At 34.7% G+C, this 27,994-nt stretch overlaps 1 protein-coding gene across 2 annotated transcripts; it reads left to right on the top strand.

Annotated features, from left to right (window-relative positions):
- Positions 1-4: 4 nt before the first annotated feature.
- On the top strand, positions 5-27,994 carry LOC108202429 (187-kDa microtubule-associated protein AIR9). 2 transcript variants are annotated; one of them, XM_017370805.2, is made up of 38 exons: positions 5-146; positions 1,173-2,016; positions 2,444-2,515; positions 3,442-3,507; positions 3,677-3,748; positions 3,848-3,913; positions 3,997-4,059; positions 4,135-4,200; positions 4,750-4,849; positions 5,125-5,226; positions 5,384-5,616; positions 5,723-5,837; positions 6,020-6,140; positions 6,285-6,460; positions 7,380-7,515; positions 7,957-8,057; positions 8,184-8,231; positions 8,959-9,143; positions 9,223-9,340; positions 10,920-11,047; positions 11,505-11,673; positions 12,983-13,101; positions 13,293-13,461; positions 13,570-13,654; positions 13,738-13,814; positions 13,899-14,018; positions 14,963-15,158; positions 15,250-15,371; positions 16,248-16,455; positions 16,907-16,980; positions 17,724-17,862; positions 18,411-18,592; positions 19,211-19,366; positions 20,059-20,190; positions 20,608-20,669; positions 24,609-24,641; positions 24,735-24,866; positions 27,516-27,994. In XM_017370805.2, exons 2-38 carry the CDS (start codon positions 1,198-1,200, stop codon positions 27,690-27,692), a joined length of 5,139 nt encoding a protein of 1,712 aa, XP_017226294.1. In that variant the 5' UTR covers positions 5-146; positions 1,173-1,197; the 3' UTR covers positions 27,693-27,994. The 2 variants fall into 2 exon arrangements, with proteins under 2 accessions (XP_017226294.1, XP_017226302.1); XM_017370813.2 differs by lacking the exon at positions 5-146 and adding an exon at positions 244-386.

Genomic DNA, 27,994 nt, shown 5'->3' on the forward strand with positions numbered 1-27,994 from the left:
CACGAATATAATATACACACATCCATAAATACAAACGACACTTTACCTACAGATAATAAACACACACAAACACACCTTCACATACTATAAAAAACAACACACACAAATACTCACAATACATGTACATCAGTCTCCACTGGAACCTGGTACTTGCATTTACTTTTAATATCTTTCATCATCATTACAGTGATTATATGCACTTATGTTGTGTGTAGTTTGTGTTTTTTAATTTGCTTCTTTCGTATAAGGCCGCAAAAACCACTTTACAAAGCCACTATGCCACCTTTTAGAACCCTAGAACTTTAATTGTTGTTTTGAGTGTTTTCTTGAAATTGGGTGTGTTAGTTTGTGTTGTTCATCAGATCCATCTGACCCGTGTTTGAAAAGTAAGTTACATTAGTTTGGTGCTTGTGATTTTAGTTGGATTTTGTTGTGGACAGCTGTGTGTTTTGTCTTTATATTCAACTGAATGTGTGTGGAATAGATCAGTGTGGTGTTTGGAGTTTGTGTTTTGATGGTGGTAAGAATGTGCATTTGTGTGATAGATTGATGTGTTTGTTTGTTTTTGCACTTGTGTGTGTGTTTGGTTGTTTTTAGTAATTTGTTTTTGTACCAGAATGATGGGTTGTTGTTAGTTCGACTAAACAAGGGCTTGTTTCGCTCCTTATTCTGCGAAGTTGAAAAGGGGCTGTTTCGTGTTTTTTACTGATTTAGGGTGTAGGAATGGCTTTTTGTTGAATGTTAATTAGTCTGATATGGTATGTTCATTAGTGATGGAGCAGGGTGGCAATTAGGGAAAAAAATGAGTTTATGTTTGATTTGGAAAGCGGAAGTAAATTATACTGAAATTAGCTTAAATTGGGAAATAAAAGGAAAGAAACTGAGTTCAGCTCAGCAGATTTTTGAGTGTTGCAGCGGAGTGTTTTCGTCATAATTGAATTTGGAAGTTGGGTAATGCTTTGTCTTTATAAGTTTGCAGAGATATTAGTAAAACTCGAAGTGGGATAAGTCTACACCCTCAAAATGGATATGGAACTGTCACTGCCATAATAAAGTTTATTATAGATTGATTTTCTGATATTCAGTTGCTTTAGATTGAGCATAAGATGTATTAATTTTTTGAGTATTCAAATCTGTCCTCCTAATTTTGCTGGTATATGTGTGCATTGTAGCCTAGAGGGGTTTTCTTAAACAAATATGGAGGATCCGTTGGTAGCTGGTGAAGGGTCAGTTGAACTAAGCTCGAATGCAAAGCAAAAACTTCCAAAGTTGACTGAAAATGCAAAAAGAACAACACATATTGCCAAGCCAACTGTTACAGGACCAATTGGGACTGCTAAAAAGAGAACAGAGCTAAAGGGTGGTTCTGAGTTGCGATCAAATGTGGCGAAACCAACCACTGGTAAAGCAAAATTAACTGCTACTTCTGGGGGTTTGAGTTCAGTTCCAGTGACTAGAAGGAAAAGTACGGGGGGTTTGCCTGAAAAGCAGCCAGTCTCAGCTAGTAAGCGACAGAACAATGCTAGCTCAGCTGTGGGCGGTAAACCCACTTCTGCCAGCTCCTCGGAACCATTGAGGCGGTCACTTCCAGAAGTTAGAAGGAGTTCACTGTCTTCAATAGTTGCTAAACCCTCAACCAGGCCAAGTGTATCAGACACTAGAAATGCAATTTCCAGTTCACAAGTCAGTCGAACTTCTAGATCACTACTCAATTCTGATGTAGGCAAGCGAGATGCTACAAAGAGATCAGCACTAAATTCATCGACAAGTCTGTCTACATCACAGATGTCATTGGACAGCACAGGAAGCAGTACGTTTAGGAGAGCCGTTTCAAAGGTCTCGTCTCCATCATCTCGATCACCTTCCATTTCCAGTGGGCCTAAAATTTCCTCTCTGTCAACATCACGGGACAGAAATTCAAATTTATCAGATCGAAAGAAGTCCACTAGAGCAGATAGTCGGGACTCAAATTTCATTAGACTCCCCCAAGTTGAGCTCAAAGCTGGAGATGATGTTGTAAGAACTAGTTGACCCTTCCAACTGTGTGTGTGTGTGTGCAGTCAATACCCTGCAGTCAAAAAACGTTTCTGCAGTTACGCCCCCCCCCCCCCCCCCCCCCCCCCCCCCGGTTTAAGCTCTTTCAGAAGGTTTGATCAGTGGGTCAGTAGGTACACTGTGCTTCTAATCTTTAATGGTTTTCGGAACCTATAAAGAACATCTTTTGAAGTCCTTTTCCCACAATCTTGTTGAGATTTACCTTTTTTAAATCCCAAAATCTCATAATAAAATCATAAAATGTGTTTTACTGTTGCCACCATCACTGTCAAAGGCCTCTTATTACTTCTAGAGCTGTATGGATTTTTATAACTATTTTGCAATTCTTTTATATATCCTGATTTTAGTCTCTTCTAACCACCTCATTTAATTTTTATGTTCATATCAGAGACTGGATCTAAGGGGTCATAGAATACGTAGTCTGAATGCTAATGGGTTGAACCTGTCACCCGAATTAGAGGTATGATGGCATTTTTTTTTATTGAATCACATGCAATCTAAAAAGTGATATATTGCTTTATCTATCTTAGCATCGCCATTTTTTCCCCTACTGACTAGTAATGACTAATGAGTAACTCAAGCAATCTATATTTCAAATCTGTAAAGCACAATTTTGAGACATGTTCTTGTCATTTATATGGTTGACAATTTTGCTGAACCCTTTCGTTTGATGACTTCTCATCCAAATGCAAAAAGATATCTAAGCAAGTTAAAGTATTAGGTCCGCATATGAGCTGAACTACAGCCTAATTAAAAATTTCTGTCATTTAATACTTCCAGGCCTTCCAACTATATCTCAGTACTTCAACTGTGGGTAATCCTTTTTATCGGTAATGGAGCTTTAAATTGACGTGTAATTTCTAATTCAGGAAGCTTGATAAACTTCTTGCAACACCTGGGTCTTATATCGGACTGAAAGCTGTTTGCTAGAATATAGGATTCCACAACTAAAATTCACCAGACTAGATCAGAAACTTTATGAGAAAGTAGAGAGTGTCTCCTGTTAAGTTCTCAAGGATTTGAACTATTTTAAGTAGACCTCCTGCCACCCCTTTCTCCAATCACACTATACATAACAGTGAAAGATTATATCACATATAAAAGTATACGATGTTATTACCGAGAGATGACCAGTACTTGTATTTTCTGTTATGGAACTTTTGACGAACGATTTGTGTGTATGTGTGTGTGTGTGTGTATGTTTTTACTTAGATTTCAAGTAACAATCTGAGTGGTAAAGTTTTCTATTCCATTTGTGAGTTCTTCTGGTTCATGGGCAGAAAGATTCTTTACTTCTTGTTTTTATACATCTTGAATCACCCCTCTCAAATATATTGAGACTTAAATTCATTCTTCTTGTTTTATAACTGATTTTCTTTCTTGCAGTTTGTTTATCTGAGAGATAATCTCCTTTCAACTCTGGAGGGTATTGAAATATTAAAGCGGGTGAAGGTTTGTTAAGATGAAAATAAGCAGTAAAATCTTACTTTTTTTTTAATAACTTATTTTGGAACTGAGCATCTATCTGTAGGAATGTAACTACACTTTCAATCACATGTGATAATCTTGCACATCTTTTTTCCAATGAAGTTGGTTATCTTTATAACTGTTTAACATTCAGGTCCTTGACTTGAGCTTTAACGATTTTAAGGGGCCTGGATTTGAACCACTTGAGAATTGCAAAGCTCTCCAGGTTTAATTGTTATTATTAATGTTGCAATAGTTTAATTTTGTTGAAAGTCTTCATCTTACTAATGCAAACATGTCTAAAAGTTCTGTATTTTGGCAATAGCAACTTTACCTTGCTGGAAACCAGATCACATCGCTTGTAAGCCTTCCCGAGCTTCCTAATTTAGAGGTAAACAGTATTTTTGGATCACCTTTTTTTTTTTTGTTAAAATTGTTATCGTTATAATTAAGCGTGCATATTTTATCTTCCAGTTCCTGTCTGTTGCTCAAAACAAGTTAAAGTCTCTTTCAATGGCAAGCCAACCACGGTTACAGGTCTCTTCCTCATTTCACTTTAATGTCCAGTTCTTTATGGCATTCTTCTAAATTTACTTTCTGCTTTTATATCAGGTATTAGCTGCCAGCAAAAATAGATTAACAACCTTGAAGGGTTTCCCGCACTTACCGGCGCTTGAGGTTAGCCATTTTAACTGCATGCATGTAGTGGTTACATCTCATTCATTAATATTATAATGCCTCTGCTTTCATTAAAAATAGATCTGGGGAATTCGATAGCACTATGAGCTCTTAAAGTAAATGCTTAAACTGCTCAATAGGAGCGCCCGTCTAAATAATGAGACAGGAATTAATAAAGATGCTTAAGTTACGCATCGTGTAGTGCTATAGTTCTAGCAGTTCTATAGCCTTTGACAAAATAGTTACGGAGCTCAATTTGTAAATAACATGACTTAGTTGTATATGAATGAGTAATAAGGAATTAATGCATATTTTTCAGTTGTCCCATTACTTTGTAGTTTGTAGTAAAATGACACTCCTCAGTTGACAGTGCAATTGCATACATGCCTTTGTTGTTTTACATATCAAATATTGCTCTTCCTACTTTTAACTAAGTCAAATATCTGTCATCTTTATCTACAAGTCAAATGAGTGAAGACTTGTGGCTTTACCTTGCACAGGCTTAATGGCTTATGATATATATTCTTTGGCTATTGCATCATGTTGCAGCATTTAAGGGTGGAAGAGAATCCTATACTAAAGATGTCTCATCTAGAGGCCGCTTGTATACTGCTGGTTGGCCCAACACTAAAGAAGTTTAATGATAGAGGTATATATTTTTATATATTAATATCAGTGTTAGAGGTATACTAATTCCTGGCTTTGATATCAAGGCTATAGTTAACTGTTTTAGTGTACTCTATATCTGCTTGTGCTCCCTTAATCATCATTTCACATAAAATTGAGCTGGGATTGTCAACCTTTTATTGTTATAATATTCTTGGCGATTGTTTCATTCTCTTATGCTTGGAGTTTCAGATTTTTTATAATAGTTAAAAGTTCTATCTGTTGTATCTAATGCTTAAAGATGGACCATTCTTGTAGATTTGTCTCGCGATGAAAAAGCAATTGCCAAGCGTTATCCTGCACATTCGTCGTTTTGCATCAGAGAAGGTTGGGAATTTTCCCGTCCAGAGCATGCTGTTGGTGAGTGTTTCTTTGTTTTTTTGCCAATTATTGTTTGTTTATTTCCTTCACCTTTTCCCTGTGTCAACTATACTAATGTAGCATCATCGTAAATTGTCAATCATTGCCCATAACTGGAACTTTCTTAAGCCTCATTAATGCATGTTTCATTGCTCAGATTCAACCTTTAGTTTCTTGGTCAAGAAATGGGAAGACCAATTTCCTCCAGGTTATCTGCTTGAAGAAGCCTCTGTGGATCAACCATTTGAAGAAGATGCTTGTGGTTGCCACTTCCAGTTTGTCAAAGATAAAAATGTAAACACTGACTCTGAATTAGTGTTGAAATACCAATGGTTGATAGGAGATCGAACCCCTTTCAATTTTAAGGCAATTCCTGAAGCCACGGGCGAGGTAGTTAACTCTTTCAGTTTTTTTTGGAGTTTTTAATATATCTATGACCTGTTATTGGACTGAATCATGTTAATCCATTCTGATAACTCTTGTGGTCACTGGTCAGGTGTTCTGGCCAAAGCATGAAGATGTGAACAAAATTCTAAAAGTGGAATGTACTCCTATTCTCGGTGATATCCAATATCCCACAATCTTTGCTATATCTTTGCCAGTTGCACCAGGTAATGTTTTGTTCATACTTCATAGAGATATTGCTATAACCAGCAATGATGGCACTAATGTCCATAAGCTTTGCAATTTCTTAATATTTCATGGGTTACATTTTTTTTTGCGCATGTATGTGCATACTGCTAGCTGTTATTGCATTGTTCTGAGTCCTTTATCTTCCATTGTTTTCCTAAAGGAACTGGGTATCCAAAGGTTTTAAAGATTGACGTTCGTGGGGAATTAGTGGAGGGAAACATAATTAGAGGCTATCCAGAAGTTGCATGGTGTGGTGGGACTCCCGGGAAAGGCGTTGCAAGGTAATGCCCTTTTCTAGGTTGCTTGTGTATGATATATTGATATCTTGACTATGATTTTCTCCAAAATGGTTATTTTGGTTGTGAGTGATGTATCAAGTGTTTTGCACTTGGAGAAGATAAAAGTTGCTATTTCACATTTTCCAGCTGGCTGAGGAGAAAATGGAATAGTAGTCCAGTAGTAATTGTTGGTGCGGAGGATGATGAATATCAGCTGACTCTAGATGATATTGGTTCGTGCTTGGTTTATATGTACACTCCAGTAACAGAAGAAGGATCCAAAGGGGAGCCTCAATATGCAATTACAGATTATGTAAAAGCAGGTTGGAAAAATACTCTGCTCCATATGTTTGTTCGATATTTGCTTCCAACTGAACTATTAAATTTCAAGCTCACCTATACAACATTCATTTATCACGAGAACCTGCTGTTTAACATGTAAGATTTTTAAAATAAGAACTACAATTGTTATGGCATTAAAACAACCCTATTGTAATATTTTGTGTTTTGCTACTTCATATCTAGTGTTTGTGAAGGTGGAACCCTGTTCATTTGATCTAGAAACCAGTGAACCATCATCTTGTGAAACAGGAGCCTCATGCATCCAGCATAATGGCTTTCTTTATAACCATTTTTGTTTTGTTCTTTAGTCAATTGGCTTTTCTTGTAAGCATTTTCCAAGGGAGCTTTATTTGTTCAAAATAAGAGGGGCACTAGATGTATTATTATTGCATAGCCTACAGTTGACCCTAAGCAAAATCTTTTTCTATTCATCCGTACTTTGTATTTTACACTTTTTTTTCTAAATTAAAAAGCATTGGGGGTTTGATCAGCCACACTTACATTGGGAATAATTTCACAAATTGCATATCTTGTGTCATTTTTTATGCTTTTACCTGTTGTTTGTCATAATGCACACTACTCAATGAGTTCAAAGCAGATTGAAGTGCACCATGCTCATCCATATTATGTACTCATTTGCGTTTATAATGCTTCAGTTGGACTCATTCGCTGTATTCTGTCTAGAGGTTAGGTGTTTCCTTTCATATCTTTAGCCCATGTTTGACTCATCTTAGATTTAATTTCCAACTTGGCAACTTACAACTGAAATAATACATTATTTATAAGAAATAACTTCATATGAATCAAATTGGGTGTTAACCTATTGTGGAAAGACTTTTTCTCTTTCACAGCTCATCAACTAGGTAAAAATGCTTAGCTGGTGCATGCTTTATATTTCAGCTCCTCCATCAGTCGATGATGTACGAATTATTGGAGATGTGGTTGAAGGGACCACAATCAGAGGGGTAGGTGACTACTTTGGCGGAAGAGAAGGTCCTAGCAAATTTGAGTGGCTGCGTGAGAATAAGGATACAGGGTTAGTATTATAATTTTTCACTTGCTACTTAGTAGTGCTCTATCTTGGGATCGTACCTGAGAGATGCTAGTCACGTACAACCTCAATAAATTAGTGAACAGGTTTGTATGCAAGATTGTACTAAAAAATCAAGAGTCGCACCAATGAGGCAACCTCAAATTGACAGATTTACTTGTTTGTTACCCTTTCTCAAATCATCTGTCTCCATTCTCTACTTAAGATGGTAATATGATCTTTAGTGTAAAAGTTTGTTTATGCCTGCTTTACATATTTTATATTTTCTATTTTGCTAATTATAATTTATTCCTATGTGGTTTTTAGTCTCTATATGCGTGGCCTGCCAAGGAAATAACCAAGTGTTCAAGTTCAACACATTAGATTGTGCAGAAGTAATATTGTTGAACCTCAACAAAGCTTTTATAATCCGTGTTCTTTTTTCAGAGAGTTTGAACTGTTCTTGACTGGGACTACTGAGTACACTTTGACTAAAGAAGATGTTGGTCGGCGCTTGGCTTTTGTTTATATTCCTACGAATTTTGAGGGTCAGTACATCTCCCTCAAGTTGGTTGATAAGATGTTGGTTATTCACAACTATAATCTCCTAAAAATGTCCTTGGTCTTTCTTATTATGCATCTGAAATTGATAGATGTTTATTCTTAATTTACAGGACAAGAAGGAAAACCTTTAACTACAACGTCTCAAGTAGTGAAGCAAGGTATTTCAGTTTGATGGCTACTACTTAGTAATTCGTGTTCGTCACTGGGGTGTTCCTTCATACTGCTTAGATATCCTGGATCATAAGTAATATATGTCACATGCCCAGCATCTTGATTAGATTCTTTCATTATTCTCTTATACATTATATATATTAGGACTTTAACATGTATGCAATTCATCAATATTCCTGATTCGTCTGTTTATTCTTCTTCTGCATTTTGACTATTATTTCTGTTATTAAGGTATAAACTCTCGACTTCATATCATGCTCTTTTTTGTGTAGCGGTTGTGTATCACAGTATCAGTTTGTATTCCTCAAAGTTCTTGGGGTTTCGATATGATATTTTGATGGGCTTCTTTTAAAGGCGTGTTTTGTGAATCATGCATGACGCGGTTTAGTTTGTGTTTTCTGAAAATCTTGGTTATATGTTAGTATTTACCTTTGAAAAGCATCTAATGACTACTCCAATAATATTAGTTAGTATGTAATGTCAAATCTAAGTTTTGATTTAAATTTAGTTGTGGTTCCTATTTCAAAATAGTATGATACGTAATATTTCTACTATGTTTTCTTTTAAAGCTGTTTTTGGAGGAGTTGTATGCTCAATGGCTCTACTTTGCGGATTTGCCATGTACAATATTATATCTACAGTTAGGGTACATTAGCTTCATTTTGTTGCGATTGTGACATATCATTTAAAACTGATAATTTGTGTAATATTTAGCTCCTCCCAAAGCGACAAATCTGAAGATAGTTGGGGACTTGAGGGAGGGAAGTAAGGTTACTGTGACATGTAATGTCACTGGAGGTGCTGAAGGATCTAGCAGAGTTCAGTGGTTTAAATCAAGCTGTGCAATATTTGAGGGTGAGAAAGGTCTAGAAGCTGTTAGCACATCAAAAATTGCGAAGGTAGTACCTGTTACTTAAATAATCCATACAAAGGCCTGTAATGGTAGACAAAGTTACAATTGATCTTTAAAATGCCTAGGCTTTTCGAATACCGTTAGGAGCTGTTGGATATTACATAGTTGCCAAGTTTACACCTATGACTGTAGATGGTGAATCTGGTGAACCTGCATACACCATAGCTGAAAAAGCAGTTGAAAGTAAGTACTGATATACTATCAGTTTCTTTTAGTCTTTACATTTTTATGGTCATAACACATCTTTCATATGTTTTACTTGGTTTTCATTTCATGGTCTATAAGAATGTGTCTTGGTGAAAATTGTGGTTGTATTTATATGTTTCCTGAAGTTCTATTGATTTTTTGTATTTGGGCTTTCTGAATATAAATCAGTTGCATACTGCAGTCATTATGTAGATAATGTTGTTAAGTAACAATGTAACATTCCGTCATATACATTACAATGCCAATATTATTGTAGTTCTACCATGTATACAATTGTGTGGCTGTACAGGAAAAAAAAAATAAATTCACGTATGGATCATATAAGTAAATTACTTGTTTCTTACTGCCTGCAATTTATTAAGAGGAGAAATATGGCCTGTCACTATGCTATATATGTGAGAGATACTGAGACTTTATTAACTGCGTCATGGTTAATAATGTATAGGCCAGATTAGAGTTGGTGGTTTACATGGTGTGATCATTTTAAAGGTTGTTATGTACTACCATATGTGCTGTGAGCATCTCTGCAAATTAACAGCCTTAAAATTTATGTTTGAGGTAGATTCATCATAGCTAAGGTATCTTCTGATTAGACATAACTGTTTTTAAAACATCTGACATGCCTTCAATTTAAAATTCTTAAAAAGTGTTACATAGACAAGACTTAAAGTTAATTTTTTGTGTCTGCAGAAGCTTCATGCTATTAATTTTTTCGCAGAGTACCTGTGGATAAAACATATACAACATCCATGTATATCCTTATAATAATCCATTTTACGGCAAGAAAATCTGGTGAACTTGCCTCTTCTACTTGAGCTTAAATTCAAGAAAACTGGAACATAATTATTCCACAGTGTGGTTATGTCCTAATGAGTAATGGTTTGTTTTTAAGTACTGCTTAATTATCGGTTCTCCTCAACCCTCAAGGATTTGGAGGAGTGCTTATCAAGATTATATATCATATTTTAACATATACTATATTTTTTTTATATCAATTATACAGAGATGTGGATCTACAAATAAATTCCAAATTTTTAGAGTGCATCTCCTGTTTTATGGCGCTTTACCCGGAAAAACAATGATCATGTCAAAAAAATAAATAAAATCTCTGCAACCTACACGTTATGATGCAATGACCAAAGTCTTATGAAATAAGAGGAAAAGGCAAAAGGTTACAAAGAGTCAAAGTGTCTCAGGACAGGTTTTGCAATATCTGACTATCCGAAAAAGTAATGAACATCACCCTGAATATTCCTATAGTTAGTTTTCCCCTGTAGTTGTAAATGTAAGTAATATACTGTCTAGTAAACTAAACATGTAAATCAACTGCAGTGACTTCACCTAGTCACTTTGTGCTCTTACCAACCTTTATTTGCTTAACTTATAGGTCTTTATTCTCGTCTTTTAATAGCTGTTGCAGTACTAATTTAGCCCTTCATTAATCTTCTGGCGCTAATATCTTAGGATAGAGCTTTGGCATCTTGCCTTTCCCTTATTTGTTCTTGACTCTCTTTAAGCTATGCACATTCTTGATGTTTACCTGTAAACTTTGCAGCTCTTCCACCCAGTCTAAACTTCTTATCCATCACCGGTGATTACACTGAAGGTGGCATTCTCACTGCTTCATATGGGTACATAGGGGGGCATGAAGGGAAAAGTATATACAGCTGGTACATTCATGAGGTATACAAACTAATTTATTATTTCTTTTGGTCATATATATTCGCTGCCGCTTCTCCTATTAGCTTTGTCCAGATACAAAACTTTATAATGGATGAAGTTATGGACTTATGGTCACACTGATGCTCTTTAGATTAGTTCCAATTGTTGCCGACTCAAAGTAAACCAGCTATGACCTCTAATGTAGCTTGCTATTTTTTTCTACCTGCTCTGCTGCTCTTATTGAATTGTAGCTATACAAAGGATTAAACCAATCAATGAAGCTTGAATGTATATTTTTATATTAATTCATTTCTGTTGTTGTCTAGATAGCATTTTTATGATACAAATCTTTAGATAATCATGTTTTGTAGTCCTCTGGTATCTATCTGGGCTGATATAATTGTATGATTACTTGGGTCATGTTTTTTCTGATTTACACAACATGCTCTAGCTCATCTGTTACTCAATGTGTTGGCAGATTGATACTGATTCAGGTACTCTAATACCCGAAGCCTCGGGTTCACTTCAGTATCGTCTTAGCAAGGATGCCATAGGAAAATTTGTATCCTTTACATGCACGCCAATCCGTGATGATTTGTTAGTTGGCGAGCCAAAAACATGCATGGGGCAGGAGCGTGTTCGTCCAGGTACTGGCATATACCTCACCTTTAAGTTGTGTACATCATATTATATTTCAGTATTTGCTTTGCACGTATTGTTGCCATGTCGGTAAGTCAAGTCGAGTCGATGGAGGTCCAACTTGTCGACTAGTTTCCTTAACTAGTAGTTAACTAGTCGATAATTTAAATAATAAATAATTTTTATATATTTATGGGTTTCTTACAACAGAACTCCCAAATTCCCATATTATATTCAATCTCATATATGGGTTTCTTACCACATTAGTCCAAAATTCTCATATGCATTTTAATTGTAAAATACATATACTAGTTACAAACATCTCCTTTTTTCTATTCCAAATACATACACATAATAAATCTACACACACACACACACACAGAGAAATTTTAGTTTCTACTCAACCGAGAAGAAGCAATATTGCGATAGCATGTGCATGTTTTTGTTGTATATTAGAATTTAAAAGAATAAATTATTCAATTTGGACTAAATTTTGCACTAGTCGACCGCCTAGTCGGCAAGTTGACTGACATCTCAACAATCAGCAAGTCGACCATTATACCTGACCCTCAATAATGACTAGTCAAATAGCTGTTGACTAGTCGACTGCTGTGACAACAGTGTTCATTTTTGAAATGATCACTGTATACATTGAGTTTTGAAAAAATTGCCGCAACACCAGAAAACATCAGAAATGATTGTATGTAGTGTGTCTTCAATGATCAATATTTCTTTTCGAGTTCATCTCTCATTGTAAATTTTAAACAATTCCCTGACTTGGATTTAAAAATTGATAATCTCTGCATCTTGTTTCAATTTGTTTCCCCCCTTTAGGCTTCCCATTTCATTTCATATTGCAGACATAGATTTCGAATCTGAAACCTTCATTTCTCAGGTGCTACTTCAGAGAGTATTCTAAAATTTGAGAGACCTCTCCCAACCAGGGCTCTCTAATACTATGTTAAGTTACCAGTTCTTCTAAAACCTCAAGGTGTTAGGAGGAGGATTTCGTCAGATCATATATAATTTTAACAGGATCATATTGTATTATAACAGCTTTAAAAGAATCAAAGCATAGAGTTTAATTATTGATTAGATTAGTGCAAACCAAAAAAAAGTAATTGAACCAACTCGGGTGAGAGCTCGTTGCTGTGGCTGTAAAGAATGTTGTGTGCATGGACTGCTGCTCTTTCTTTAGGTTGTTTAGGATTTGTCATCTGCTGAATGTGGCAATTTTTCTTTTTCTAGCCTTCTCTCTCAAAATTGTTTAGGTAGTCTAGCGTTGGTTCCTATAATGAAGTTAAAACTGATTTTCAGGTAGCCCAAGATTGCTCTCTCTACAGATTACTGGATTTGCAGTTGAAGGCAATTTGCTGCGTGTTGACAAAAAATATTGGGGTGGCAACGAGGGAGAGTCGATTTTTCGCTGGTTCAGGGTATAATAAAATTAGTAGTACATCCAACTTCTTTCCCATATCTCATTATATCAGACTTGATAGTTTTGGTAGTTGTCCTACCAACTAAGTTTTAGAGATTATGGAGATCCTTGTTTAAACTGTTCTATGACCGGGTTCATGTCTTTTACGCTTAATGGATTCATGGCCTATTAACTTACATCTTGGTGCAGACAAGTTTGGATGGCACTCAGACTGAAATCAAAGATGTTGCCACTTCTTCGTACATGCTCTCAGGTGATGATATTGGATATTCTATATCAGTTTCATGCGAGCCTGTTAGAGTCGATTGGGCTCGTGGTCCGACTGTGCTATCTGAGCTAACTGGACCAGTTGTGCCTGGTAATCTGCAAAGTTATTATCACATATATATATATTTTTTTTGTGATCTATTGTTTGGATATGATTGAGGAGCGCCTCTAATGATGTAGTACTCTGTGTTCTTCACAGGGCCACCAACCTGCCTGTCACTTGCATTCCAGGGATCGGTGGTGGAAGGTGCACGTTTGACTTTTATCGCCTCTTATAGTGGAGGGTGAGGTTTCTACGCTATATAGATATTTTAGCACTTCTGCATATTGTTGTCTCTTAAGTTATAGAAATTTATGTGTGATTCAGGGAAAAAGGAGACTGTCAATTTGAGTGGTTTAGAGTACATTATAATGGTAGTATCAAGGAGAAACTAATTGCTGGTGGTATGATTCATAAACTTTCAGCTTTTAATTTTATAATCATGTGTTTTTATTTCGACTTGTTGAAAAAGTAAATAATTCCTGTAGAGTACTTGGATTTGACTCTTGAGGATGTGGGAAGTAGTGTGGAACTTGTGTATACCCCTGTGAGGAAAGATGGAGTTAAAGGAAGTCCTGTGAGTATTGTTTCTACTCCAGTCACTCCTGGTAAGTAGTTTTATCCTCTTTGAAATAGCTTGGTACATATTGTATCTACGAAATAAGGTGCTTTAGTGAAATGAAGTGTTAAAGCATGGGATAGGTTGTTGAGTCATTCACCTAATATTAGCTTGCAAGGCAATATATCTGAAGAAGATGCATTCTCAAAATAGAACTTTTATGATATAATGCATCTGGTCAATCATCCGCAACAATTTATCGTAAATATAACCTCATATGATATTATTGTAGAGTTGTTGGTTAGGCTTATAAATATATGCTTAATATTGGCGGCTGATGGTTTCATGTCACTAGACACTTGATCTGTAAAATTGAAGACTTGCACGCTTTGTAAAGTTTTCAAATAAGTGCATACAATCCTCTCCGTCTTGCGCATTTCCTGCTCTTCTTCAAGCTATTTTAACATCAACTCACTAGTACCAAGATATATTTTTTTTAGAAGCAGAACATTTTGTGTATTTTTTTCTTTGTGATTTTCATTATATGCAAAAATAAAATTTGAGTAAATTAGCGTCTCCCAGCGAAGCTACGTACATAATGTCGGCCTGGGTGCTCCATTGTGCAAGCTTATATATAAGGTTGTAGCTAGTGCACACTGCCTATGGTTCTTGCACTTTTAGGGTTGGAATAATGGTCCGATGTACCTGGACGTGCCCCTCTATTAAGTACCGTTTTTCAAAAGCTGCACAAGCTTTATGATTGTGTAAAATAATAGCTTTTTAGACATGAATGCATGAACTTTTACATAATTAGTTAATTTGTAATTTTCTTTCGGAAATCAAACTTGGTAACTTCACGTACTTTTGATACAGAAAGCTAAATTTTTTTTATTGCTAAAATATTCGTTTTCTCATTAAATTTTTAATAAGCTGTCGTTATAGATTTGTTTATCCACTTTCCACACTCATGGTAATTGCTTTTTGTGCTCGCAGCCGATCCTGTTGGTATGGACCTTGTAATTCCTAATTGTTGCCAGAATGAAATGGTAGTACCGCAGAAAACTTACTTTGGAGGACAAGAAGGTGAAGGGAAGTTTATCTGGTATAGATCAAGAATAAAGCTTGAAAAATCTGCCTTTGTAGACATATCCAATGTTCATGAGGATCTTGTTATATGTGGAAGTTCATTGTAAGTTCAAAATATCGGTTTGATTTGGGTTTTACTATATTTATCATTATGGTAAATGTGCAGCAACATCTGATGTACAATTTCATTATAGAGAATACATACCGTCGCTGGAAGACGTGGATGCTTATTTAGCTCTGTATTGGCTTCCAACTCGTGCAGATGGCATATCTGGAAGCCCATTGGTATCAGTTACAAATTTGCCCGTCAGTCCTGGTATACAATAATTTTTACAGTACAAATACATCAATTTGTTGAATTTACAGATAACAATCGCATACATGCAAATATATTGTGCACCCCAAATTGGAAATGAGGAACACAATATTATTGATGTGAAATAGCACAAATTTTTTATGTTTTTACAAAACATAATACTGAATGATCATTGATTGATGGGATGTAGTGGTAGTCCTTCATGGTAGCTCAACAGTGTGTCGCTTTAGTTTATAGGATATAGTAGTCCTTATTTTTTTCCCTGTAAATTTATACTTGATCTATAAGTTTGCATTGTTTATCTTCTTGCCCCACTCTTTATTTTTTTTAAAAGAAACAGGTGGTCTCTATCAATTAAAAAGAACCCTAACTTCAGGGTGAGGAAAACCAAGAGTACAAGAAAAAAGAGGCACACTAGACCTCATACAGAAACAACTCCAATATCTAGTTACGTCTGAAAATGATAAAATTTTGGAACCTTTTGAACAAAAACCCAAGTAGGCACCCAAAATTAACCTTATCTCATTTGCTACCAACCAAATGAAAAGACACCGTTGAGTATTCTGGTAATTTCTTTTTAACCAAATAGCCCAGAATACAGCCAAACTTGAGGTACTCGATATTGTAGAGAAATGATTGTTGCCAACCAAGTGACAAGAGCAGGCTTTTGTTGGCATGAGGTAGTTAAGTATTTTGCCCCCTGGCATTTCAGTATTTCACTATAAAGAGTCTTCATTATTATCCTTGTACATTTTCGAGTAATAGGATATTAGGATGTATTAACTCAGCTTAATTTTAATATTATTCAGAACTATTGTCTACTGTTTCACTATTTTTGAGTTTTTTTTTTAACAAAGATGTGGGAAAATGTAACAGCTCTACCAGTAGTTTCCGATGTGCATGTGAGGAAGGTATCTTCAACCACTTATTCTGGGCAAGGGGTATACTTTGGTGGTTATGAAGGAGAAAGCCTTTTTAGTTGGTACAGAGAATCTGATGACGGAAAAATCGTTGTTACTAGTGGAGTGGATTGCAAAACTTATGAAGTTACTGATGCTGATTACAGCTATCGCCTGTTATTTGGGTAATGATTCTATCTTCTCTATCTACATGCTGTTCTGTTCGTTTCAGTGTGCAAAGGAGCATTTGACTAAAGGAATTGCTCTGTTTCCTCCATTGTAATGAATTTTCCTATATAACTTAGCAACACAGTTCTGAACCAAAACCCAGTTTGTACAGTAATTGTTTGTACAAAGACTAAAGTGGAAAGGTTCAAGTATCTGTTCACCAATTGAAGTAAGTAGCGTGCCCTCTAATATATACATATTCCTCAACATTGCTTCCCTTGCTCCAGATCCAACAAATGATAACAACTTTTTCTTAAAAACCCTGATTTTGTGTATGTGCTTGCAGTAATTCTATAGGCTGTATTACTGCACTGGATGAAAATTGCAGCATGTCTTTAAGTTCCCTATGTCATCATTAGTCTCCTGATACCATATATATAATTATATATATATATATTTTATCCCCAGGTACACTCCAATTCGTTCTGATTCGCTTGTTGGAGAGCTGAGATTATCTGAGCCAACTGAAGTGATTCTCCCTGGTATTAATTTTTTATTTTCTGACAAAAAGCTTATTCTTTGCAGTATAAACTATTATTACATATTTATGAGAAGCAAAGACCAATTTTTTTAGTCATTCTAGTTATGAAGTCGGCACATCTACGTTGATGCACGAATCATTAATTCATATTTGTTCTACTTTTTTTTTTGTTTAAAATTATGGGAAGTTAATAGTAATAGGCTTTCTGTTCGTCTAGCATGCTCATCTAACTATAACATCAGTACTGTGGCTAATTATATTATTAATCTTGTAATTAGAATAAGAAACCGTGATTCCCTTCTACCAACATGCCATCAGAACTCATGTTTCTTGCATACCTGTTATAGGTGTAGTATACTGATATCTCTGATAACACATACCGCTCTTCATTTCTTTCAAGTAACTGTTGTCTTTTGTGATTTTAGAAGTTGACCTGAAATGGATACATTCTATATATAATTCATTTTTGTAAATATCAATGTGGTGGATTTAATTAAATAGTGAAACTTCTTGTGTTTTTTTTTGTTTCTTGTTCACTTCATTACCATTACTTGTCATAGGATTAAACATGTCTGGTTCGTATACATTTGGTAAGATGAACTAAATGTATGTGGAACATGTATTACTGACTATGTCTATTTGTAAGTTACCAGCACATATATTTTCCTTCGGCAATTATCTATGAAGATTTCTGCCTATAAAGTGTCTCGAGTTTTGTCAACTGATAGCTGCATCTCACTGCAGAACCTCCAATAATCGAAATGCTTGCTCTTGCTGGTAAGGCCGTCGAAGGTGATGTACTTACCGCTGTTGAAGTCATTCCAAAGAGTGAAACTCAACAGCGTGTCTGGGGGAAGTACAAAAAAGAAATCAGATATCAGTGGTATAGTTCTATGTTTTGTAGATATCAAATAATACCTTAACATTGCTTTACTTCAACAGATAATTTTGTGGTTCTGAAGTAAAAATATACGTTTTCTGCATAAAAGTAGTGAAGTATATTATGTTATATTCAAGAGAATCTATTTAACTTCTGGGATCTAGATTTGAGCCATGTTCATTCGTCGAGATAGCTGTTCTCAGGAGAAGTATATCACCAATTCATATTGAGTTATACAGAAGACAACTCACAACCCAGAGAATGCGTAGTCTTGGCCGCTATCGTGACACTGTTGTCAAATATCTTTCACTTACAATATTATGTTGCCCTCCTATGAACTGCATGTCTCAATACAAAATCCATGAACATAAATACTATATTTCTTTATCTTACCCAACGTTTTCTTTTGCTTCCTCTTCCTAAACATCCTTTCACTTGACTCATTATCAAAAATGAATATAACATTTCAATTCAACACTTAAACTCAGTCGAGTATGTATTTTATGCACATGATCTTCAATGTCAAACACATGACATGATCCCTGCTGCAGGTTCTATACATCTGAAACGGAAAATATCAACTCCTTTGAGCAGATGCCATCACAGCGCTCTTGCTCATATAGATTGCGGTTTGAGGACATTGGTCGGCAGCTACGATGTGAATGCATAGTGAGTGATGTGTTTGGAAGATCTAGTGAACCAGCATATGTCAATACAGCTACCATTTCACCAGGTCTTTAGGCTCTTCTATTAAATGTTACATTCTCTCGTGCATCTTTGTTATTAATGAAAGAAAAGCCTATAACCTTTAAGCATTTGTCATTTTCAGCTGCAAAGGTGCGGGGTTGTTTCATTACCCTTGTGTTAAAATTCGACATAACAAAACATATGTAGCAATTTTATTGAACACTTTAGAACAAATAGTTTAAATGTACTTTTTAAATTTGTCTAAATTAATTACTTATTGAATACATCAAACAAGTCTTATTACTGGTCACTTAGAGGTTCAGAGAGGAGATTGTATATACAATTGACACATGTAAATTATATCCTTGCTCTTCAAGCACAAATTAACCATATAAGTACTATAAGCTTGTTATTTCCAAGAGAAGAAAGCAAAGTAGAATTATTCAGATTCTGGTCTAAAGAGTCTTTCTTCGTTGGTGCCATAATATGTGTGTGTGTGTGTGTGTGTATATATATATAAAATCATGCAAGTGTATGTGGGATTATTCAATTGAGTTGCTTTATATTCTATCTTTCAGCCAACTTTCCGGCTTTCCCTAAATGTTCATTAGGTCATTGGTATAACAAGTTTGTGCATCAACATAAAGTTTCTTTACTTTTTCAGGATTTCCTAAAATCGATAAGCTGGAGATTGAGGGTAGAGGTTTTCACACTAATTTGTATGCTGTACGTGGCACCTATAGTGGAGGGAAGGAGGGTAAAAGTAGAATCCAGTGGCTTAGGTCGATGGCTGGAAGCCCTGATCTTATCTCTATCCCTGGTATGAGTGTATGAAATCTTTTTTACTAGGCATCATTACATACTTTTATATATTTTCCTGTCATTATCTCTTTCATTAGATGATCAAGTAGACGTGGAACATGGAAACAATTTGTGCGTCCTTCATTTTTTTGTGCTCTTGTTACCTGTTACTCTACTCCATGTATAGTGATTGATTACTCCTTATCTAAAATCTTTTACCTCATACACTACTAATCTTATCCTATACTCATTTCTTTATTATCTTTAGATCTTGTAATGAGAAAAAGGACTCTACTGATAAAAGACTTATGGAACAACGTATATATTGCACAGAGATAGTAATTGACTCAAAGTCTCAAAGTAATGTAGCTGTTTGGAAGCCTAGTTTTTTTATGTATAAGACAAAACCAACTGCATGGCTCGGTAACTACTTGACTATCCCCAGTGTTGACAGTCTAGAAGGTAAAACAGCTGTAACAGTAAGATTCGGGAAGAACCTATTTGAGTAGTGACAAAGCAAACTATTAAAGAAAAATGGATTAATAAAAAGGAAAAGAAAAGGCAAGTTAGACTTAAGAATATGCAACCAATAGAAGAACATATGAGAAATGGTGAACCCCAATAACTTACTGACCTTACTTTTACTAATCACCTGTACTTTACAGCAGTTTCGATAAATGCTTGCAATGTGACAAAGTGCCATATTTTCAGGGGAAACTGGAAGGATGTACGAGGCTAATGTTGATGATGTGGGCTACAGACTGGTTGCAATATATACTCCGGTACGAGAGGATGGAATCGAAGGTCAACCTGTATCTGCATCGACCGACTCTATTGCTGTTGGTATATTTGAGTCTACCAACTCTTAGTCTGAAGTCTCATTTTCCTTCAATTGTCTCATACATAGTATTGATTTGCGGTGATCAATTGCATCTTAATCGTGCACAAATCACAAAATATGAATCAGTAATTTCATCTTTTTTACTTTTGTTGAATCAGTGACTTTCTTATCTTAAAATTTCAAAATGGGAAGTATTCTATAACTTTTAAGTTTCCTGATATATGAATCATAATGGGTAGTAGCTACATTGTTTCTAGTTATATGTGGCCAATTTGCCCTCTGCCACTATGTTCATGTTAGTTCTAATTTGTTATAGTTAGTTTTATGGAGGTTCTAAACTTGCAAGTTATTTTTTTTGACTCCCTAATAGTCTATAATAGTCAAAGTTTCTTGATTTTTTTTTTTCAATTAATTGTCAGAGCCTGATGTTTTGAAAGATGTGAAGCAGAAGCTAGAGAGTCCATCATCTGTGAAATTTGAGGTAATCGTTTGTTTCTTCACTTCATATTCTTTTGTTGAAAAGCATGATGTACATGTTAGGTCATCCTCCTAGATTACTTTTGGGAGAGTTGGTTGGCTTAAATTCTATCCGTCAATTCCCAAATCTCAAGCACCATGGTATATATCACTATATGATATGGACACTGTTTTTAAATTCAATAAAGTCAGGGCCGACAATTTTATGATTTTCATGCCTAAATGTTGGTTTTTGATAGTTGCTTGTAGGCCATTCTCCTGACATCTTAAGGTGTTAAGAGAGTTGATAGACCTATCAATATCATTATAGCAATAACTCATCACTAAAGGTAGTGCTTTTTGGCTTTGCCTACATCTACCGAGGGGTTTTGCACGGGGTATAAAGCTTTAAATTTGTAGGGTTTGCAATATAAACATAAAAAATGTAGTTGTTTAGTTCGCATTATGCCTTTATGTGTTGTTTGAGCAAGTCCAAGAGATGCCTTATAACATGTCTGAATTTGATGAAAAATGTTAATCCAACAATGTCCTAGTGATGCCTTATATCACTAGGACAACCTCTTCAAGCCTTATTTATGAGGCACCTTTCTCCTTGCCCTATCCTATATTTTATAATAAATTTTTATACACACACTCTCTTTTTCTCTCTACTTTATATTGTACTTTAATGATGAAAGAGATCTTTAATAATAAAATATTAAACATATATTAAGGATAAGGCACATTGTTGAAGTTGAAGTTAGTTAAATATGTCCTAAATCACTAAGACATCATTTTCTATATTATATTTAAGGCTCGAACTAGGACACTGTTGGACTTGCTCTTACTTGCGGTTTTTTGATATATGCAAATATAGTAATAATACATTAGATGCCTAAGGTACATATGGCCCTTTTCTTATTAACTTAAGGTTTCGGGGGAGTTGATCTCCTGGAATTATTGTTGTTGAATTACTGATATGAATACTGATTTCAAGTGTATTACAATTCAGAAGTGTGGATCTGGGTGTGTGATTATCAACTAATTAATCTAATAAGAATAATAATAAGATAAATAATAAATGTGAGAAAAAGCAACCCAAATTAGAGTTCTTTAATGGCTATCATGAATGTCTAACTTGTGTCTTTTGTTTAAAAACAATCCTGCTAATTTTATAAAATCCTCTCCTAAGGTAGATTATAATGCCTACAATTATCTGCTATAAGCCACTCCCATGATCAATCAAAGAACAACTATAAACTATTAAGAACCAACAAGTTTTGGTCTCACAATTGTCATATCAATCTCCCTATCTAATATTCAAATTGTGTCCATTATATCATGTATTAGAATCAGTGTTTAAAAATCGGTCTAGGCGGTTAACATCCCGCCTAGGCGGTCCAGGCGGCCAATAACCGAAAAAAAGATGTTTAATAAATAAAATCTAAAATTATGATTATATTATAAGAAATTAAGTATTCACTTGTACTTAACTTAATATCCTATAAAATAAGTAAAATGACTAATTTAATTTAATATTTCTTACATTATTTATAAGAGACTGATTGGTATATATTTATTTAATCAGTGCTCTTGTATTATATGTATCAACTATCAAGTATTTATTTAATATATGATATTATATTGTTTACCAGTTTGACTCTACTAGTAGTGAAAAGTAGGTAAAAATATTAAATTACATGTAATTATTATAATTTAAAAATGATATATGTCTGATTTATGCTCCGATTAATCTTTCCGATTAATCTTCGATTTCCCGATTAATCGCTAGAAGGTACCCCAACCGTCCTAGGACGCCTAGCGATTTCTAGAACACTGATTAGAATTATAACTCTTGTCCCGATTTGGATTAAGGGATTAGCCACTCATGATAAAGATGAAACAAATATATGTTTATACCATAAATCATGAGTGTAAAAATTTAATTACAAAAAAGACAACTTGACGAAATTGCTTGAAGTTTGGATGAATCCATGGACTCCTTCGGATTTCTCTCTCAAGTGCTTCTCTCCCTTTTCTCTCTAGCAAGGCTATCTCTATATTACTCTATATGATATAATGGTGTCTTTAGTAATTTATATTAGAATCCCACTCCCTCCGTCTCTTAATACTTTTCTGTTTGCATTCGACACGTTTGCCAACACACATTTTTAATCATTAATATCTTTAATTTTTTATTATTATTGAATACAAAAATTTCACTGTATTAAAGTACTCATAAATACGAATGTAACAAGATCACTCATGACTATATTTGGTGTTATAATTTATGCATAAATTAGTAATTTGTCTCATGTTATGAACAGTTCCAACATTTCAAACGAGAAAAGAATAAGAACTAGAGGGAGTAATATACAAGAGTTTTAATGATTTACAAAAAAAATACTAAGTTATATCCTAAACGAGTTGGATTCTAATGCTGAAATTCGTAGGCCGACTTTCAGGCCTATTTCTGGGCTGTTCTAGTTGGATTTCTGATGTTGGACCATCTAAGATAATTCAGTTGTCTTCGCGTGGGCTGTTAAAACGTCCAATTCTGATGTCTGGAACTCCAATTATAATCCAAACAAGATTTGCTTCGTAGGTTGTCCATAAAATCCAAATTTCCAATCTGATTAAGCCCAAATAAGATCAATATAATCCGACTTTAGAAATATTTATTCCCTGCTTCTAAAAACTTAAAATCAATTACTTATATCCCCATTATTTACAAAATGCTAAATTTATGAGAATAAAATCATATAAAAGTATATATTTACATCCAACTTCCAATGACATACCATAGTTAACATAAAGGACTTGACTTTGAGCATAACTGGGAATTAAATTGAGTGTTTTCATCCTATCACGCAGGGTCGCAGGGATAATAAGTTGGTACTGAGCCAGTATATCTTCCTTTTCTTGCATTATGCCTTTTCGCAGTATTTATAAATTATATGTGTATCCAAGAAGTTGTATCTGGATAACGACCAATCATATACTTCCTTTGACCCTTTCATTTCTTAACATTTTTTTTCCACTGCTCGACACACTTTAATTCGCCTATTAAACATTAAACATAGTTCTATAACTTTTTTTAAAAAATTTTCTTTTTCTGAATAAAAATTTAAACATTAAATTTTTTTTTTGGAAAAATAAATTTTTTAAAAAATGTTACATAACTATACTTTATAGGAGCATTAAATTTTCGTGCCACGCCCCCATCCCCCAATGTTAAGAATTGAGAGGGGCGGAGGGAGTACATGACTTTTCAAGTTGGGTCAAACCCTTTAGAAGGGATTTTTCAACACAAACCTGTCAGAGTTTACTTTCTCGCCGGGTTCCATGTATTTAGTGCTTTCAGCTAATTTTACTAGGTTGTGTATCTGTATCAGTAATTAACAGTGTTTATCATATATACATTTTCATAGAGTTTAAATTTCAAACTATTATATAGTTTCATTGTTTATCTTGTTTATGTGGGATGTATTCCCTATTTCTCATGTTGTTTTGTTGCTCCGTGATCTTCAAACTTCCAAATTTAGAGCTTTTAGTTGGTGATTTGGAAGCTCCTTCTTACAAGAATGATCTAAAATCTAATATTTGGGTTTCCAACTTCAATAATTTAAGTATATTAATATTCTATAAGGAGCTAGTTACCGTTTACTACTAGATGCAACATATTTTTTCTTTCTAGTTACTTGTTGATTAATAATGATAATTTCAAAGCACATCAATTCATGTATCAAGTATTTAACTTTACTTATAATGTAATTATTTTCCATAACCCCCCCCCCCCCCCCCCCCCCCCCACACACACACACACACACTTTTGGTCATAGTACCACTACTCTTACGGGTACCATATCCTTGTTATGAAATGACATTACATCATTTATATATTATCTTTCCATATATTTCATATTAATAAACTCATATTTCTGGATTCTGTATTGTGCAACAGACATTATGCGATAAGGACAGATCGTCGAAAAAGGTTGGCAACCTATCATTTCCTGGGATATCTTTTGATTAGGTTAATCTTCTACGATATGAATCTTATGCATATCGTCATATACCAAAATTGCAGGTCTCTTCAGTAGGGACTCTTGAGAGAAGAATTTTGGAAGTCGGTAAAAAGAAATTGAAAGTTGTGAAGCCAGGTTCTAAGACTTCATTTCCCAATACTGAAGTGCGTGGAAGTTATGCTCCACCCTTCCATGTAAGTTTTTCTTATTCATAGAAAACACTCCTATCTTCTTGGTTGCATTATGCCTCTCTGTTATGCATCAAGGTTTATACTGAATAATTCTCTTACACCTAGTCGGGAGGGCTGTCAATTTCGGGTATCAGGTTAGGTTGACAGACTTGGGTCAGAAATTTGAACCAACCCAAACTGACTTGAAATTTTACCGGGTCAGAATACCCAACCTGTCCCAAGCAGTACTAGCCACGAGCAACCTGAACCAGACCAAAAGAATACCAATTCAATAATAAATATATATTTAATAATAAAAAAATACCATTAATCTTATTAACTGTTTACCTTAGGTTAAAATATAATATTTCATACTTCAAATAATAATATAAAATATATGTATTTTCTTATAAATGTATACAATAACATTTTATTTTATATATACAGAGTTTTGGGTTGGTTTCAGTCAAACCCAAAATCAACATGAAAATTACCTGATTTTTAGGGTCAATTTTGGGTTAAACTCGAAACTAACCTGAACCCAAAAAACCCCAACCCGAATTCGTACTTTGTAGGTCACGTTCGTGTTGTATTTTCGTTTGTCAGGTTGGGTCTGATTTTGCCACTCGTAAGTTTGATTGAGATAAGTTACAATAATGTGAGATACCTGATTCCTTATATAAAACCTAGCGACAATTATTTGTGACCCGAATATGTCAACTTTATAATTGCATTATGTTTTTGAACATGTATTTCACTTGAAATGATGAATTTAAAATGTCATGAAATGGATCGCCATTTCAAATTCTTATATTTATACTAATGTTTGAATGTCCTAGATTTCAAATGAAATCTAGATCTATATTCTTTTGGTTATCTAAACATGTCATTGACCAAATCAAGAATTTCAAATGAAATCCAAGTGCCCAAACATGCCATATGATATTTTGGATCTCACAAATAATAATAGCACCAAATAGTTTGGAAGTGTTGAAGTTGTTCGTTCGAAATTTTTTTTGTTTGTCATACTCTCAACTCTAAATGTGAAAACTGTGATGTGATGGCTTCACTCTAAGAAAGTGCGACAATATGTATATAATGGGGTTCACAAACTTTGATGATAGATAGCTTTGATAGTCACTCTGGCTTAAACTACAATTACATGTTTATAATTAACTCCTCGTACTATTGCAAAACAAGGTAAGGACAAATCAATCCATTAACCTAAAAACTACATTCAGTCTGCATTATATTTGATGTATCTAGATGTAGGTGATGATATGTAAATAATTGGGTTCACATATTTGATGATAGAGTTTAGCTTTTGATAGTCACTCTGGCTTCAACTACGATATACATGTTTATGGTTTAACTGCTCTGATTGGAAAACAAGCCAAGGAAAAATCAATTTATTAACCTAGAAGCTACATTCAGTCTGCATTGTATTTGTTAAAATATAGCATAAGATCCATTTGGGGCCTTTCTCTAACACCTTACGGTTTTAGATGACCGGTTCTCAACATGGTATCAGAGCTATGCGATGCAAGTATAAGAATCACTAGTAATCTTCAGTTACATAAGATATAACTTCGGTGAAAATTATGCTTATATTAAACAAATTCAGCATTGCTTAAACTAGGAAGCAGATATACCCCTTATGTGTAAAAAAATTTGGATCTAAGGTTGTAATCTTCAGTTACATAGGATATAACTTCAGTAAAAATTATGCTTATATTAAACAAATTCAGCATTGCTTTAACTAGGAAGCAGGTATACACCTTATGTGTAAAAAAATTTGGATCTAAGGGTTCGTAGTGGATACGCCATGTGGCTTGCCCCCTCATTATCTTGTTCAGTTGGGTTAGGACTTAGGACACTAAATGTGTCTCTTCTCTACCCTCCCATTATGTTTAAAGTTTTATTGACATTATCCTACTTTTCCCTCTCATTTACCTAATATAAAATGCTGCGCAATTGGGATTCATATTCATCTATTAAATGTTAGTTGATGAGAAGCGAAATTTGTGTTACAGTCTTATAGAGTCGAATGTAATAATCTGCTTCTACCCGCTTGCTAGTGAAATTCATCCTATAAAATATCATACCCATATCTATAATATTTTATTATGCCGTAGGCGCCACATCGAAATCCCATATTTTCTAATGTTTTCCGAATTCGTGTATCTGAGTACTATGCATTTACCCGCATATCCCTGCTCCTTAGTTTTCAAAGATGCTAATATACAATTAAAATTTCGCCATACTCCCTCTTTTGAGTACATCCATTAAGGTCTAGCCAAGTAATGGCCTGAAAAATCTAAAACCTTCTATGACCTACCTAAACTAGCAAGTAGTTGGGCAAGTTAGAAGGTGATTACGCCCTGGCCATGATTTTGAGTATTATCTTTTGCAAGTAATGGCATCCCTTATAATTAAATATTTCGTAAAAATTTCCGAGGTGAAAATCACTATGTTCATCTACTTTTCTACAGACCACCTGCAATCCCCTTTCCTCAACAAACTTACTCTAGGCGCCTTGTTTGTTTTATATGCTTGTAATACTGTTATCCTTGTGGATGTCGTGACTGGGAGTTTTGACATGAACCACTCTTTTTTTGCTTTGTTTTTGTTATATTAATATAATTTTTGGCATATTTAAATGCTGAAATGTAGGTGGAGGTATTCCGAAATGATCAACATAGACTTAAGGTTGTTGTAGATGGTGAAAATGAAGTAGACCTGATGGTTCAGACGCGGCACATGCGAGATGTGATTGTTCTTGTGATAAGAGGCCTTGCTCAGCGTTTCAATAGCACATCGCTCAACTCTCTCCTCAAGATAGAAGCATGATCAGATAGTACATTATTGTACATGGAGTAGCGTTTTTTTAGGCTTATTTTTTTATTTTTTCCATTGGGATTTAGGACTAGCCCCTCTTGTGCCAGTGTAATTTATAAAAAAGGTGTGATTTTTTTGTACATGCAACTTGTGGAAATCAAATGACCAAAACTGTAAAACTGAAAATTACACTCTGGTGCCAAATATGGCCAACGCAGAATCCAAATTTTCATGGTGATACCATCACAATGTAGAATATAGCAGGTATACATTGAGTAATGTGAGATTGGAATGATTTGAGTGTTCTCTTTCCA

The sequence above is a fragment of the Daucus carota genome, chromosome 1, assembly GCF_001625215.2.
Source record: "Daucus carota subsp. sativus chromosome 1, DH1 v3.0, whole genome shotgun sequence".
Lineage (NCBI taxonomy): Eukaryota > Viridiplantae > Streptophyta > Magnoliopsida > Apiales > Apiaceae > Daucus > Daucus carota.